Raw genomic sequence first — 13,262 nt, forward strand, 5'->3', positions numbered from 1 at the left:
GTCATTGAGGGATGTCAAAATAAAAGCTCATATGTTTAGTATGAGGCTATTCAGCCTTTGTCAGGTAGCTTGGTGCTGCAATTCCACCTTAACTTGTCATGAGATCAAAATTGAGTCTTACATGACGCGAGGACACACAGCAGGAGAAATAATCGTTTAATCTCAGACGTGATTAATTGACACATTCTCCATGTGTTATTTTTATTGTAAGACTTATATAAAGCAACTCAATTTATGCGGCTCCAGACATATTTGTTTTTTGTTGTATTGGTCCAAAGTGGCTCTTTCAACATTTTGGGTTGCCAACCCCTGGTCTAACCCCTTAAATGTTGAGTGTGAAGATTTAGTTACTTTTTGAGTTCAAGGGCAGACACTGACGGTATGAATGTCTGCTTTCTACAGACAGAACTACTCTGAACATGGAGGACATTGAAGAAGAGGAGGAGGAGGAGGAAACTGTTCTGGTTGAGATTGAACCCCTGAAACGGAAAAAGATTGCAACACTGAAGGTATGAAGTCTGGATTCCTGACAAACATTAGTCTGAATGTTTACCCAGAACTCCAAGGACTTTATGATCAGAATTTGATTCAGTCTGCATTAGGAAGTTCTGTCTTTGCAACGTTCTCTGGATCAGACAAGAACATCTGTGGTATTTGACTCTAGATCCAAACTTTAGGAAGAGCTCTTCCTAAAGTTCAGTGTCTTGCTCAAGGACACTTTGACACATGGAAGAGCAAGGCGTAAACCGAATCCATAATCTTCTGATCAGAGATCGACTGCTCTACCGCGGCCGTCCATTATTGATACAACTGAGTCTTTGTCATTTAAAATCAAAGTTGATCTTTTTTAAAACAGATTCACCTCCAGACAACCCTTTCTCTGGTGTTTGCAGCTCTATGAAGGAGACCTGGAATCGGAATTCAATGACTTCCAGGACTGGCTGAAGGTCTTTCCTTTGTACAAAGGCAGAGCTAGCACTGAGGATGACGCGGATGACGACGAAGACAGGCTCATGGGAAAATTCAAGGTAGCACTCATCCATGTTGCTGCAGTGGGACGGACTGAGGGTTTTCATCACCGTATCATAAAAGCACCACCCCCCCCTCGCCGCTTATGGGGTTCCATTTGTGCCAAAAATCTGTTTTTGCATTCACTGTCTATGTCGTTGTTCCATTGTCTATATGTCTACTAAACAAGTTTATTAAACATTTGCTCATGTCTATGTACTACTTTGCAATACATTCTGCATTTCCACGCTTCTTTTCTCGTTTCCCTTGTCATCAGAAAAGTCCTTAGTAACCGTTGCTAGCGTTGTTAACTCCTGTCATTTCCTTATGTCATAAGAAAACTCCTTAGCAACTTTTGCTAGCGTCGTTAGCTCCTTTCGGTTCCCTATGTCGTCAGAAAAGTCCTTAGCAACCGTTGCTAGCATCGTTAACTCCTGTCATTTCCCCAGGTCGTCAGAAAAATACTTCATGAGGCTGTTAAATGTTTTCTTTACTTTGTCAACAGAGGCTTACTGTGGGAGAGTTCTTGTAACTCAGACTTTCAGACCTGTCACAAACGATGCTCAAACTTGTATCTTTTTATTTTTGCTCTCACAGACTGAAGAAAACATGTGTTTATTAAAGCCAAAGCCAGTGTTAGCCGTGAGAGAAACAGCTGGCGCCCCTGCACATGCACAATCCCACAAGGGGGGAGCACGCACACAACGGTTTCACTTTCATGAAGCCACTGTTGCTTGTTTTAAGTCATTTAGACTTTTTCTTGAAGATTTTGTTTAGTAGTACTGTCACGACCGGGTCGAATAAAAGTCATGACAAACAAGAGGGAGACTGGGAAAGACTTGACCAAAGATTTATTTCAACATATCTTATCCAACTAAACATAACGCCAGATGGGTTGGAATGGCTGCAGCGTCATCTGCCAGGTGGGAGAGAGCGACGCCACGACTCCTGGCAGCTTTTATACCCTCTGTGGGATTGGCAGGACCGCCCAGAGGGTGGAGACTCCAACTCAACCAGGAGCTGGTTGAGTTGGAGGAAACATACACAAAGACACACAGGCCTGGAAGAGGGGAAGAGCGGGTCGTAACAGTACATAGACATAAACAAATGTTCCATAAACTTGTTTTGTAGACACAGTTAATGGACCAAAGACAGAGACAGTGAACGCAAAAACACATTTTTGGCACAAATATTTGGGACTTCAGCTGTAGGTTGCTTCCTGTTTCAGGGAGTTGCTCAGAACAGAGATTACACGCTAAACACAATAATCTGTGATTCAGTGTTGCTAAGTTGCAGATAACTCTGCCTCTTTGATCTGGACTGAACGGCACTTTTGAACTTTTAACCGTTTCATGGCCCTGCTCCGTTTGTGAAGCATCTGGTAGGACATCTTATGAATAACACAAGGTGAAATCATTTGAGTAAGATGGAGGAAATTGTAAATAAATGACAGTGCAGTTTGATGCGTTTGTGCCAGCAGAGATCTTACCGTGAGGTGGAGCAAAGCATTCTGGGCGTTGGTGTCATTCAATAGCAGCACATGACTGCCTGCTGTCTGGTGCTTTTTGGCCTTTGACCTTTGTCCCTGTGAGAAGTCCTCTCAAAGCTCTCCCCCCCAGGGCTCCTTTTTGGTTTATCCCATTGATCCAGAGGACAAAGGGGACCCCACTTGTCAGATCACCAGTGGAATCCCCAAAAATGTGCCGGTCAAAGTCTTGGTCCGGGTCTACATTGTGAAGGTTAGTAAACCACACATACCGACGTGTCAGTTTCTGCTTTTATGCTCTCTGTGCTCCAAATCTCACACTAGGTTCTTCTGTCCTGTAGGCCACCAGCTTGGCTCCTGCAGACCCAAATGGGAAGGCTGACCCCTACCTGGTGGTGAAGGTGGGAAATCAGAGTTTGGACTCCAAAGATCGATACATCCCAAAGCAGCTCAACCCAACTTTTGGAGAGTCAGTGCTTGTCTGTGTACCTGTCCAGGTGTCGTCTGTCTGTCCTAACAGCCTGTCTCTGGCCTTCAGGGTCTTTGAACTCAGCGTGTCTTTCCCTCTGGAGACCGAGCTGATCATCTCGGTCATGGACCACGATCTCATCGGGTCAGATGACATCATCGGCGAGACTCGGATCGACTTGGAGAACCGCTTCTACAGCCGGCACCGGGCGTCCTGTGGTCTGGCTCTGTACTACGACACGTTGGTATCTCCATCACTTTGACTGAGTTGTACTACGTCACTCCTGTAGTACTTGTAGAATTCTTTATAAAAATGAATGGTGTATACTTATATAGTACTTTACTACTTTCTTAGAAGGTCCAAAGCTCTTTACAGGCCCAGTCCCATAAACACACTGATGGTGGCTCTGCTGCGTAGCATTAGTGCCAGCCAATAACCCTCAGGAGCAGCAGGTTAAGCTCCACCCACACTACTACAGCAGGGCAGACATCTATTGGAACAAGATGGTTTCACTTGTTTGAGAAACAAAGCTAAAATAAAAATGTCCTAATATTTAAAGCCTTACAGGAAATGAAGATCAGTAATTTACATAAAAATGAAGGAAAACATCATTAGCTGCAATTTCATTACACATATGTGCAAAACTTTATCAAAATGCCAAAAAAATCCCATTTCACAATGACATAGTAATTATGCAAATAAACACAAAACAACTCAGAAGATGAGTCATTAAAACATGGTGACGGATGAGAACAAGCTTTGTTTTTTTAATTTAATACTCTAAAGGGAGCATTTGGGTGACAGCACAGACAAGCAAAAGCCTGTTACACTTTTCCTAGTGTCATTTTCCAAACCAGCTGTTTAACTGCTTCAACTCTTCTCTCACAAACATCACTATTTGCTCCAGACCCACACCTGGACCCAGATAAAGAACAAGGCTTCTGATGTGATCCAGACCATAGTTATTGACCATAAGTTGGTTTATGGAATGACCATGAGTGTAGCAGGTCAAGAGGTCAGTCCTCAACAGGTTCAAGTTGTTAATCTGCATCATTCATGTAGAATTTCAACAGAAAATGACAGAGAAGACTTTGTTGTTGTCTGGGACTATGTCAGTTTTCACAAAAGTTTACCCATCAGACAATAGTTCAACTCTAATCCCCAATTTGTGTTAGTTTCCTTCCAGCTTGGTCTCCATTCCTTAACCCAAAAAGATTTCTTTCTGCTTGGCATTGGAAGGTTTACGAGAGACAAAACCTGTTGCAGGCTGTAGACATGACTCGTGGTGACGTTTAAGTTGGGTTTTTTCAAGACTGGATCAGGCACACAAGATCATTTTGTTCCTGTCATGTAGCTCGAGTAAAACAATGTCAGTGATGTGGATGAAGTCCTCTGGTCTGACCCACACAGAGAAAAGATGATGAAGTGGAATTCATGTGAATCTGGGTTTACACTAAAAACAAAAAAGAAGAAAATTATGAATACTATTTACTCTATTTTTATGGAGGGGGGTACTATTCTTTATAAACCATTTTGTGAACAGTGTCATATGTTTTGTTGTGTTGTGATTGCTGCATGTTTGTTAGTTTCGATGACAGAGTCTTCATTTTGACCTCAAAGTGAGCTTTTAACTTAGGAGTTAGATATTTTGTATATTTAGCCTGTATTTTGAAAAATGTGTTTGGTTAAACTGGTCTAGGTTTCAGAAAATGTCTTTTAACATTTGGGAAAAACTGGAAAAACCAAAACCATTCTAACAAGTAAGTAGCTGGACCTTTTTTCTGTTTGAAAGCACAACAGGATCCATTCAAGTTTCTGTCGCGGCACTAGCGCTCATCATTATCTGTCAAAGGAGACGTCTGCGTCTTATTATGGTTGAAAGCTGCAAAAGCGTGGCTACAGATGAAGTGATGAGGAAATCCGGGTTGGTGATTTTACGGAGGATCTGTGAATCTAACGATTCCGTATGAACTTATAATGAGCTGTGACGCTGTGGGACTTCTCGGGGTGCTTGCTGTGCAGCACTTCCCCAAAAACCACCTCCTACAAGTGTAAAAGCTTTTTTTTCAATAAATGCGAGTTTTCCATTAAGCAAATGTATTATCGAAAATCCATTTTGCACAATTTCATAGTTAATGGAAATGCAGCTACTGAATCCATCACAGAACACAAACACAATATCTGCAACATAAGAATTACTGAACATGTTTGGAATAAAATGTTACTATAAATTATTATAATGCCATGTCATATGTCAGTTTGGTTGTCATTCCGTTTAGCGTTGGGTATAACATGTGGCGTGACGCTAAGAAGCCTTCAACCATCCTGGCTGAGCTCTGCAGGAAAAACGGAATTCCATTTCCTGAATACCGTACGTCTGAAGTTAAAGTTCTCCAGAAGATCTTCAAAATACCAGCTGATGCTGTTCCAGAAGGTAAGACGAACAGACAGATGGGAGACAGACAGGTACAGGCAGCTAATGAGGATTGACTTCACTGAAACACCTCCTCACAGCACTAAAGTCCCGATCAGGCAGAGTTTGACCGTCCCATGAAGGTGGTGCCATCTCCACCATCAGCTCTGATGTTTTTGTTGTCAGCTTTAATAAAGAAAAACCAGTGGACCCCAGAGGAGGAGGCAGAGAAAGAAGAACATGCTGCCCTCTACGTGTTGCACCACTGGGGGGAAATGGAGGAGTTTCTCCCAGGAGCCGGTAGAGCCGTCGCCTTGGTGCCGGAACACGTGGAAGTCCGATCTCTCCTGACCCAAGACAAACCAGGACAACCACAGGTAAGAGGACGAGCAGAACATTTGAGCTGAGACGCCTGCTGTTGAAATAGCCCCTGAAGAGCTGGAACAAGTCATGAGGATGTCCAGTCTTCTTCTGTTGTTCACCACTAGGGGTCAGTCTTTAGGACGTTCTTTTAGTTACATTAGTTGGAGGTTAAAAGAGTTTCCCTGATTTTTGTTTTGTTTCCTGTAAGCCGTCTCCCATCAACAGAACCTTTGTTCCACCATTTGGGTGCTTGTGGGTAAAGTCATTGGTCCGATGTACAACTATGTGTTGCAGGGTCACCTTCACCTGTGGGTGGACATGTTTCCCACCGATATTCCAGCCCCGCCCCCTGTGGATATAAAGCCACGCCTTCCTGAGAGGTCTGTCATCACACCTTTGTGAGGTTGAAAAAAAAACTGACGATTGAGGTTTTGATTGGCTGTGATTTTGATGACAACAGGTACGAGCTGAGAGTTATAATCTGGAACACGGATGACGTTTTTCTGGATGATGTCAACCCGTTCACTGGTGACCCCTCCTCTGACATCTACGTAAAAGGGTCAGAATAACCGGCACCAATGAACCCGGATGGGCTCGAAGGTCATATTTGTAACCGTGGGGGGGTTGTGTTTGTTTGTCCCACTTAGATGGATTAAAGGACTGGATGGAGACAAGCAGGAAACTGACGTCCACTTCAACTCTCTGACAGGAGAAGGAAACTTCAACTGGAGATTTGTTTTCCGGTTCGACTACCTTCCTACTGAGGTGCAGCTCTACGTCTGACACTCAGCCAGATTATTACAGAGTAATGCAGGTCATAAATGACACCTCACGTTTCCGAGTGTAGAGGTGAATATATGATGACAATGGGGTTGTGTGTAAGATAGCTCTTCTAATGTTTCCCAAAATATGTTCAGAAACTGAACTTTTTTGTTCCGTTTGTCACAACTTTTTTATTCAGATCCAATCATCATTTTCTGAATGAAAGGACACTGAAGTCTTATTTTCATCATTACGTAGAAGAAGAGACCCAAACAAACCCAATCTAGACAATCTAGAATGACATCTTCACACATCTGCAGGATTTTGAGGGATTAACCACAGATGATCCAGCATTGCCCATAATGTGTTTCACTGTCTTAAATTTCTGTAACCTTTCTGCGCATGGAGGCAAACAAAAAGGCGGAAAAAGAGAGATCTTCCTAATGATAATGCTTCTTCATTTAGAAAGAGGTGGTTTTCAAAAAGAAGGAGTCCATCTTCTCCTTGGAGGAGTCGGAGTTTCGTGAACCAGCTGTTCTGATGCTACAGGCCTGGGATTATGATCGCATCTCCTCCAACGACTTTCTGGGTTTGGTTCACTCAAACTCAACTTTTCCTAAGCTTCTCTTCCAAAACTTAACTGCACTCAAGTCCAGGCAGGTTCCGCCCGCCATGCGCAGTCACCCCTCTTCACCACCATCCTTCTGCTTCACATCTCAGGCTCCATAGAGCTGCGCCTCAGTGAAATGGTCCGGCCTGCCAAGACATCCAGCAAGTGCACGATTGAGATGGCCAAAGATCGAGCCACTCCCCGCTTCTCCATCTTCAGAGCCAAGAAGATGAAGGGCTGGTGGCCGCTGGTGCGCATGAAAACAGCAGAAGATTTTGAGAAGGAGGAGAAGGAGAAGAAGAAAAGCAGGAAGAAGAAAAAGACCAAAGACAAAAGGAGCAAGTTGAGACAGGAGGACATCCAGTACACTGACAACCTAGGAAACACTTTCCTGCTGATGGTAAGAAACCTTTATTCCTGCTTTCTGTCAGAGTTTATCCAGGCGACATTATCCTGAGGTGGAGTTATAGTATCTGGACTTCAGAACTTCATTCTTGAAACATTCACATCCGTCTGACTCATCTTAAAAATTCTTGTTTTGTGTTCGTCCTTCAGTATTGTCCTGTTGGGCTCCAAGAAATTCCAGCTAATGAAAGCGGTTGCAACAATCTTCTCAGCAATTTTTTGAAGTAACCCATTTTAAGTTCTGTCTTGCTCTGTTTCTAAAAGGGAAAGGTGGAGGCAGAACTTCAGCTGGTCACGCTAGAGCAGGCGGAGGCTAACCCTGTTGGGCGGGGCCGAAAGGAGCCAGAACCCCTGGACAAACCAAAGTAAAATACAAACGCACTCACGCTGATTTGGTCTTTCACTGATGATGGGTCAAGTTCTCCTTCAGCCAGGAGACTCATAAAGTTGAGCCATGACATCTGGAATTAAAATTGCCTTTCTTGAAAGAAGATTTTGATCTTGAAGGATCCTAAGACCTATGCTGTCTTGGGGCAATACACCTGCCAGGGACTCCTATGACAGAAAGGTCTTGGGTGAAAATTCACCCATATTGTAGTTTAGAACCCACTTACGAGTATCCATCAAAAAGTTTCAATTACATTATCTAGATTGGGATTGGGGGGCTGCACTCTGGAGCCAGGCTCGCAGACTAATGACCGATGGCCAAGGCTTTTCCCACCGCCAAGGTCATGAAGTGGTACCACTCTTCTGTGGGCTTAACACTTGCAGAAGAGTTGAAGAGGGGCCAGTGCAATGTGGTTAGGGTGGATGTCAAAGGCACATACCTCTGTCGCTCAACCCCCGATCATGGAATTTGGCTTTTGGAACTCGGATAGGTGAGAGGTGGAGGGCTGGGGTGGACTACTCCTAAGCCCCCAAGCTCAACAGCCAAGTTTTGAAGTTCATCCTGGTGGATGGGATGGTTGTGTCTCTTTGCCTTTTGGTGGGGGTAAGATCTCTGACTGGTTTTGAACTTCGCCTGAACAGCAGTTCTTGGTGTCCTTCGGCGGGGTACTGGAAAGTGCCCTAACCGGGGACTCCATTGTCTCCTGGGGGACCTTAATACCCAGATGGTCAGCAACAGTGCCACCTGGAAGAGTTCGATTGGAAGGAATGGCCTCCCTGATTTGAGTGTTTTTTTGTTGCTGGACTAAATTGTTACCGTTTGGATTTTCTAACGGAGTCCGAATACCTGAGAGCCTTAGCAGACTCAAAAGTACTGAGAGGGTTTTCTGGGAATGTTTGGCTGAGTTGTCCATCAGAAAGACCTTCAACTCCCACTTCTGGGAGATCTTCAACCAGGTGAGTTCAAGAAGTTCATGTTGTCCACCTCTGTTGTCTCTGCTGCTGTTTGGAGCTGTGGCTGTAAGGTTTTGGTGCCAAAGCCTGGACCCGGCGATAAGCACCCAAAGTAGGGGATGGCATCAAGCTGAAGAGGGAGTTCTACCAAACCTTGCTGGTTTGTAGGACTCCTGAGGCAGCTGACAGGTGCCGACAGTCTAACCATCTAGATCAGTGGTGTCAAACTCCAGGCCTCAAGGGCCGATGTCCTGCTGTTTTTCCAGAAACCCTGACCTATCTGCTGCTGATTACCTGGATCAGGTGTGTTTGGCCAATAAGAACTTTCAATGGCAGGTTGGTTGGAAAACATGTAGGACACCGGTCCTCGAGGCCTGGAGTTTGACACCTGTGATCTAGAGCCTCAGGACAAGCAGGCAGCTTTCTGCCAGCACCATTGCCATTGTAGGTGGGGAGCTGTTGACAAGTGTAGATATTGTTGGGCAGTGGAAGGAATACTTTGAGAATCTACTTGATCCGGCTTACCTACCTTCTGTTTAGGAAGCAGAAGGTGGAGATTCCGTAGTAACTATTTCCCTCACCCGAGCAGAAGTCACAGAGGTTGTCAAGATAGCCTTCAGTGGTGAGGCACCAAGGGTGAATTAAGTCCACCCAGAGTACCTTGAGCCTTTGGATGCTGCGGGACTGTCTTGGCTGCAGCATCGCGGGGCAGTTGGGGGCAGTACCACTGACCTAGCAGAATGTGGTGGTGGTTCCCCTTTTCAAGAAGGACTTGAAGGTGCGATCTGTCTACCGGGGAATTGTACTGCTCTGCCTCCCTGGTAGAGTCTATTCCAGATAGTAGGAACAGCAGGGTTCTGCCAATAGTCAACCTCAGGTTCAGGAACAGCAGGGTTTCTGTCCTCATCGTTGTGGGTGAAGTTTTAGGTTTTAACTCTGTTTGTGATTGACACCACTCTCAACACGGGAAGCCTGGTCAGAGCACCACTTTGAGGCCTCACACACGGAGCAAAGCAGACAGGCAGACTACCGAGCAGCAACACAATGACATCATCTCTCTGGTACTGAGCATCCGTCTAACTCTAACCAGAACCAAAACCTAAAGGATACTTAATTCTAACATAATCGTGTGCATCTTTTGCACAGTCGCAGTGGACCTTCTTTATTGTAGTGTTTGTATTTTATGGTCGAATGTTTGTCAGGTTCAGCTTTTCCTCTGTTGGTTTGTGTTGTTCCAGGAAAAAAATCAATGAACAACTGAAAACCAGAACATTTGCAAACAGAACCATTTTCTGAGAGAACTGCAGGGGTGGCAATATTTGTGGCCATGGCCGAGTCTAGATGATGTCTGTTTTTTAGTCGTAATGTTTCATGGAATCTCCTATCTTCTCTCCAGCCGTCCCACCACCAGCTTCAACTGGTTCATCAACCCAATGAAGACCTTTGTCTTCCTCATCTGGAAGAATTACAAGAAGTACATCATAGCCCTGCTGATCATCCTCATCCTGACGCTCTTCCTGGTTCTGATCTTCTACACACTGCCGGGGGAAATCAGCTCCCTCATCGTGAAGGGATGAAGGAGCTGGCCTCTGATGTTCCTGCTTCTCCTGTTTCAGGAAGTAAAAGCAGAGGCTGTGTTTATTTGGTCAACTTTTGCTTTTTATTTGAGGTAATTTCATTGACTGTAAAAGCTGATGCTCAGTGACAAACGTCTACATTTAAATGAAAGTATCAGCTGTGATAAATAAACTGTAATCATTCTACACAAAGATGATTTTGGTTTATGTCTGCAGGACCAAACTGAAGCTTTACTTTCATTTTAAGGCTTTCTGCTGTTAAAGAAACTTTACATCAAATAAACTGCTTTTGTTCTGATTATCAAGACAAATTTTATTTACATTTTAAATTCTGCATGTGACAGCAGTTTCAATAGTTTATCTTGAGGCGGGGCTACTGAGATTTAGTGATAAAGATGTTTACAGCTCTTTGTGAGAAACAGGAAACTCACAGAAAGATGACCAAAGCAGAAAAAAACATGAACTTTTAATTTAGAAGTGTCTTTCTCTCTGCTATAATGAAGTTTGTGAGTGGATGAGAATACATTTCCATTTTCAAAGCATTTCTGTTCAGTTTCAAACAGGAAAACCTGGTGGCTGAAGGCAAAACTGCTCACATTTCTGGTCTGTTCAAGTTTTTTTCTAGTTTTATTCAATAGAGGAACTTCAGAAACCGTCAAAGCTGAAAGAACTTTCACCTCCAACCAAAGTCAGAACTGAATCCAGACTAGAACTTTGAGACAAGCTCTTCATTTATTAGGATTTGATGACAGAGAAGACCTTTAGGCCCGTTTTGTTCAAACAGACTGTGGTCAGCAGCTTTTTTAAAGCCTCGAGGATCTGAATGGGAATTTCCTTGTCACGACTGTAATGTCCCGAGTTACTACAGAATCCAGTAAGAAAAGCTGCTCTCCCTAACAACCTGCTCTCCCTTTAGTCTGTTAAGTTTAGTTTAGCAATCAGTTATTGTTTATATTTTATGACCGACCTTCTGCTTCTGTACAATTACCAGCATGAAGCCCAACAAGGCAGCTGTTTTTGGGATATTGGACTATATAAATAAAACTGAATTGAATTAACAAGTACAATGACTGTTTATCATTAGTGAATTCCAAACATTGTTTACATGTGGCATCACTTATTGTAAAAATCAAGCTAACAGCACAAATGTATTCCCTGATACCACATACTTTAAGATTTTTATATCACTATGTTTTGGATCCAGTATAAGTCTTGGTGGAAAAGGTTTTCTTGGACATTTTCTCTTCTTCATAAAATGATCTACAGAAAATTGTATTGAAATTAAAACTCATCTATGTGGACATTCAGCTGCATATTGAATATCAGGCTCATCTGCTGTTCATCAGCTAAAGTGCACTGGAGACCATTTCCCATTCATTATGAACGTCTACAGTGGATCTAATCTACTGACCTCAACTTTTTTGAGCTACTCCCTGTTTTGTTTACTTCTAAGTTCATTCATTTCAATTTGTATATTTTCTGCTGTTTAAAAAATACAACTATATGTAACAAGTTCTAAAACAGAAAACAGTTAACATTGTTTGCAAACTCTAAATTAAGTTGACAATAAAAGTTTATTAAAACACCCTAAATCAGCTGCAGGACACTGTAAAGAATCGAACCTGCTAAAGCAGGCATACCATTACCAGTGCCTTTAGTTTTTGGACTATACATGAAGGTGAAGCCAAACTGCCGTTCAACTTTATTACTGTCTGCGGTTCTGCAATGTTTGGTCTACTTTTGTACTGAACAACAATGTTTAACATCTGGATGCTTCAGTGTTTCTGCAGCAGACCGAGAGCTTTCTCATCCCGGCGCTGTTTTCTCCTGTTGGAATGAAATTCTGTCACTGTTCAAGTTTACCTGAACTCTCCGCTAGTTGGAGCACAACTTCTGGTCCGCTTTCTTGAAAACAAGAACCTTCCCACTGAGGGCTCCTGGCTGCCTCAGTGGCCCCAGCTGGACAAGGTGCCTCGATGCTCAAGACACTTTCATTAAAAGGTTTCTTTCACTCTGTAAATTCAGCCGCTCTTTAGTGAGGGGGTGAGCTCAGCCCCCCATGTTCCAGGTCCAGGAAACACCCCTGATGTGGACTGTGTTTGGATCGAACGTCGTTGCAGCTGCGCGCTCCCGCAGCAGAGGGCTCCGCCGCTGTCCGCGGGAGCGCGCATGTCCATGCGGTAGCTACAATAAAAGAGCGGCGGGGAGTCAGTCCCCCCCATCTGTGGAGCCCCCCCTCTCTTTGTCCCGCGCGCCTGCGCTCATTTTCTGAATGAAGACCCTCACCCCGCAGTTTCCTGGCGGGTTGGAGACTGATGCTGCGGGGACAGGCGGGGGGTGGGGGGTGCTGAGGCGGCGGAGCTCATCCATGTGGGGGCTTCATGCTTCAGCCACATGACGCGCTCTGCGCCTGCGCTCCAGGTCCCTTCATTCTTCAGCCCCCCTCTCTTTGGGGTCCCGCTCCGCTTCGGGTCTCGAACCTCCGCCTTTGCCGAGAGGAGCACCATGCCGGAGTGCATGTCGGTGTCTGAGTTCGTGGAGGAGGTTCAGGAGGACTGGAGCTCCCCTACCACCTCCTCCTTCACCTCCAAGATGACCAGCTGCAGGAACACCGTCTACCTGCTGGAGGAGGTCAGTCCGGGGGGTGGGGGTGGGGGGTGCTGGTCAGATGCGCGCGGGTCTCGGTGTCGTGGAGATAGAGCTTCAGGTTCTCGTGTAGAGGTTCCCCCTCCTTTCTGGTCCCCCCACCCCCCGGTCTTTGTGTACCGTTTCCGCCGCGGTCAGCATGATCCTTCCATCATCAGGCGCTGGTGTACCTGCAGCCCCCC

General features: G+C 44.7%; 2 protein-coding genes across 4 annotated transcripts in view; both read left to right on the forward strand.

Annotated features, from left to right (window-relative positions):
* fer1l4 (fer-1 like family member 4) overlaps positions 1-11,498 on the forward strand; it is a 38,137-nt gene extending 26,639 nt beyond the window's left edge. For both annotated transcript variants that reach the window (XM_036211988.1, XM_036211989.1), the window contains exons 30-43: positions 403-509; positions 894-1,028; positions 2,628-2,747; positions 2,836-2,963; positions 3,033-3,203; positions 5,243-5,397; positions 5,563-5,753; positions 6,034-6,119; positions 6,200-6,298; positions 6,387-6,504; positions 6,967-7,090; positions 7,222-7,511; positions 7,781-7,881; positions 10,254-11,498. In XM_036211988.1, coding sequence (XP_036067881.1) covers positions 403-509; positions 894-1,028; positions 2,628-2,747; positions 2,836-2,963; positions 3,033-3,203; positions 5,243-5,397; positions 5,563-5,753; positions 6,034-6,119; positions 6,200-6,298; positions 6,387-6,504; positions 6,967-7,090; positions 7,222-7,511; positions 7,781-7,881; positions 10,254-10,434 — 2,006 coding nt within the window. In that variant the 3' untranslated portion in view covers positions 10,435-11,498. The remainder of the gene's footprint in view (positions 1-402; positions 510-893; positions 1,029-2,627; positions 2,748-2,835; positions 2,964-3,032; positions 3,204-5,242; positions 5,398-5,562; positions 5,754-6,033; positions 6,120-6,199; positions 6,299-6,386; positions 6,505-6,966; positions 7,091-7,221; positions 7,512-7,780; positions 7,882-10,253) is intronic.
* Positions 11,499-11,797: 299 nt separating this feature from the next.
* Positions 11,798-13,262, forward strand: part of unm_sa1614 (un-named sa1614) — a 19,943-nt gene continuing 18,478 nt past the window's right edge. Inside the window, exon 1 of one of the 2 annotated variants that reach the window (XM_024262884.2) lies at positions 11,798-13,065. In XM_024262884.2, coding sequence (XP_024118652.1) covers positions 12,829-13,065 — 237 coding nt within the window. In that variant the 5' untranslated portion in view covers positions 11,798-12,828. The remainder of the gene's footprint in view (positions 13,066-13,262) is intronic. The other variant, XM_024262883.2, reaches the window with a different exon arrangement.

Source organism: Oryzias melastigma, linkage group LG5 (genome assembly GCF_002922805.2).
Source record: "Oryzias melastigma strain HK-1 linkage group LG5, ASM292280v2, whole genome shotgun sequence".
Classification (NCBI taxonomy): domain Eukaryota; kingdom Metazoa; phylum Chordata; class Actinopteri; order Beloniformes; family Adrianichthyidae; genus Oryzias; species Oryzias melastigma.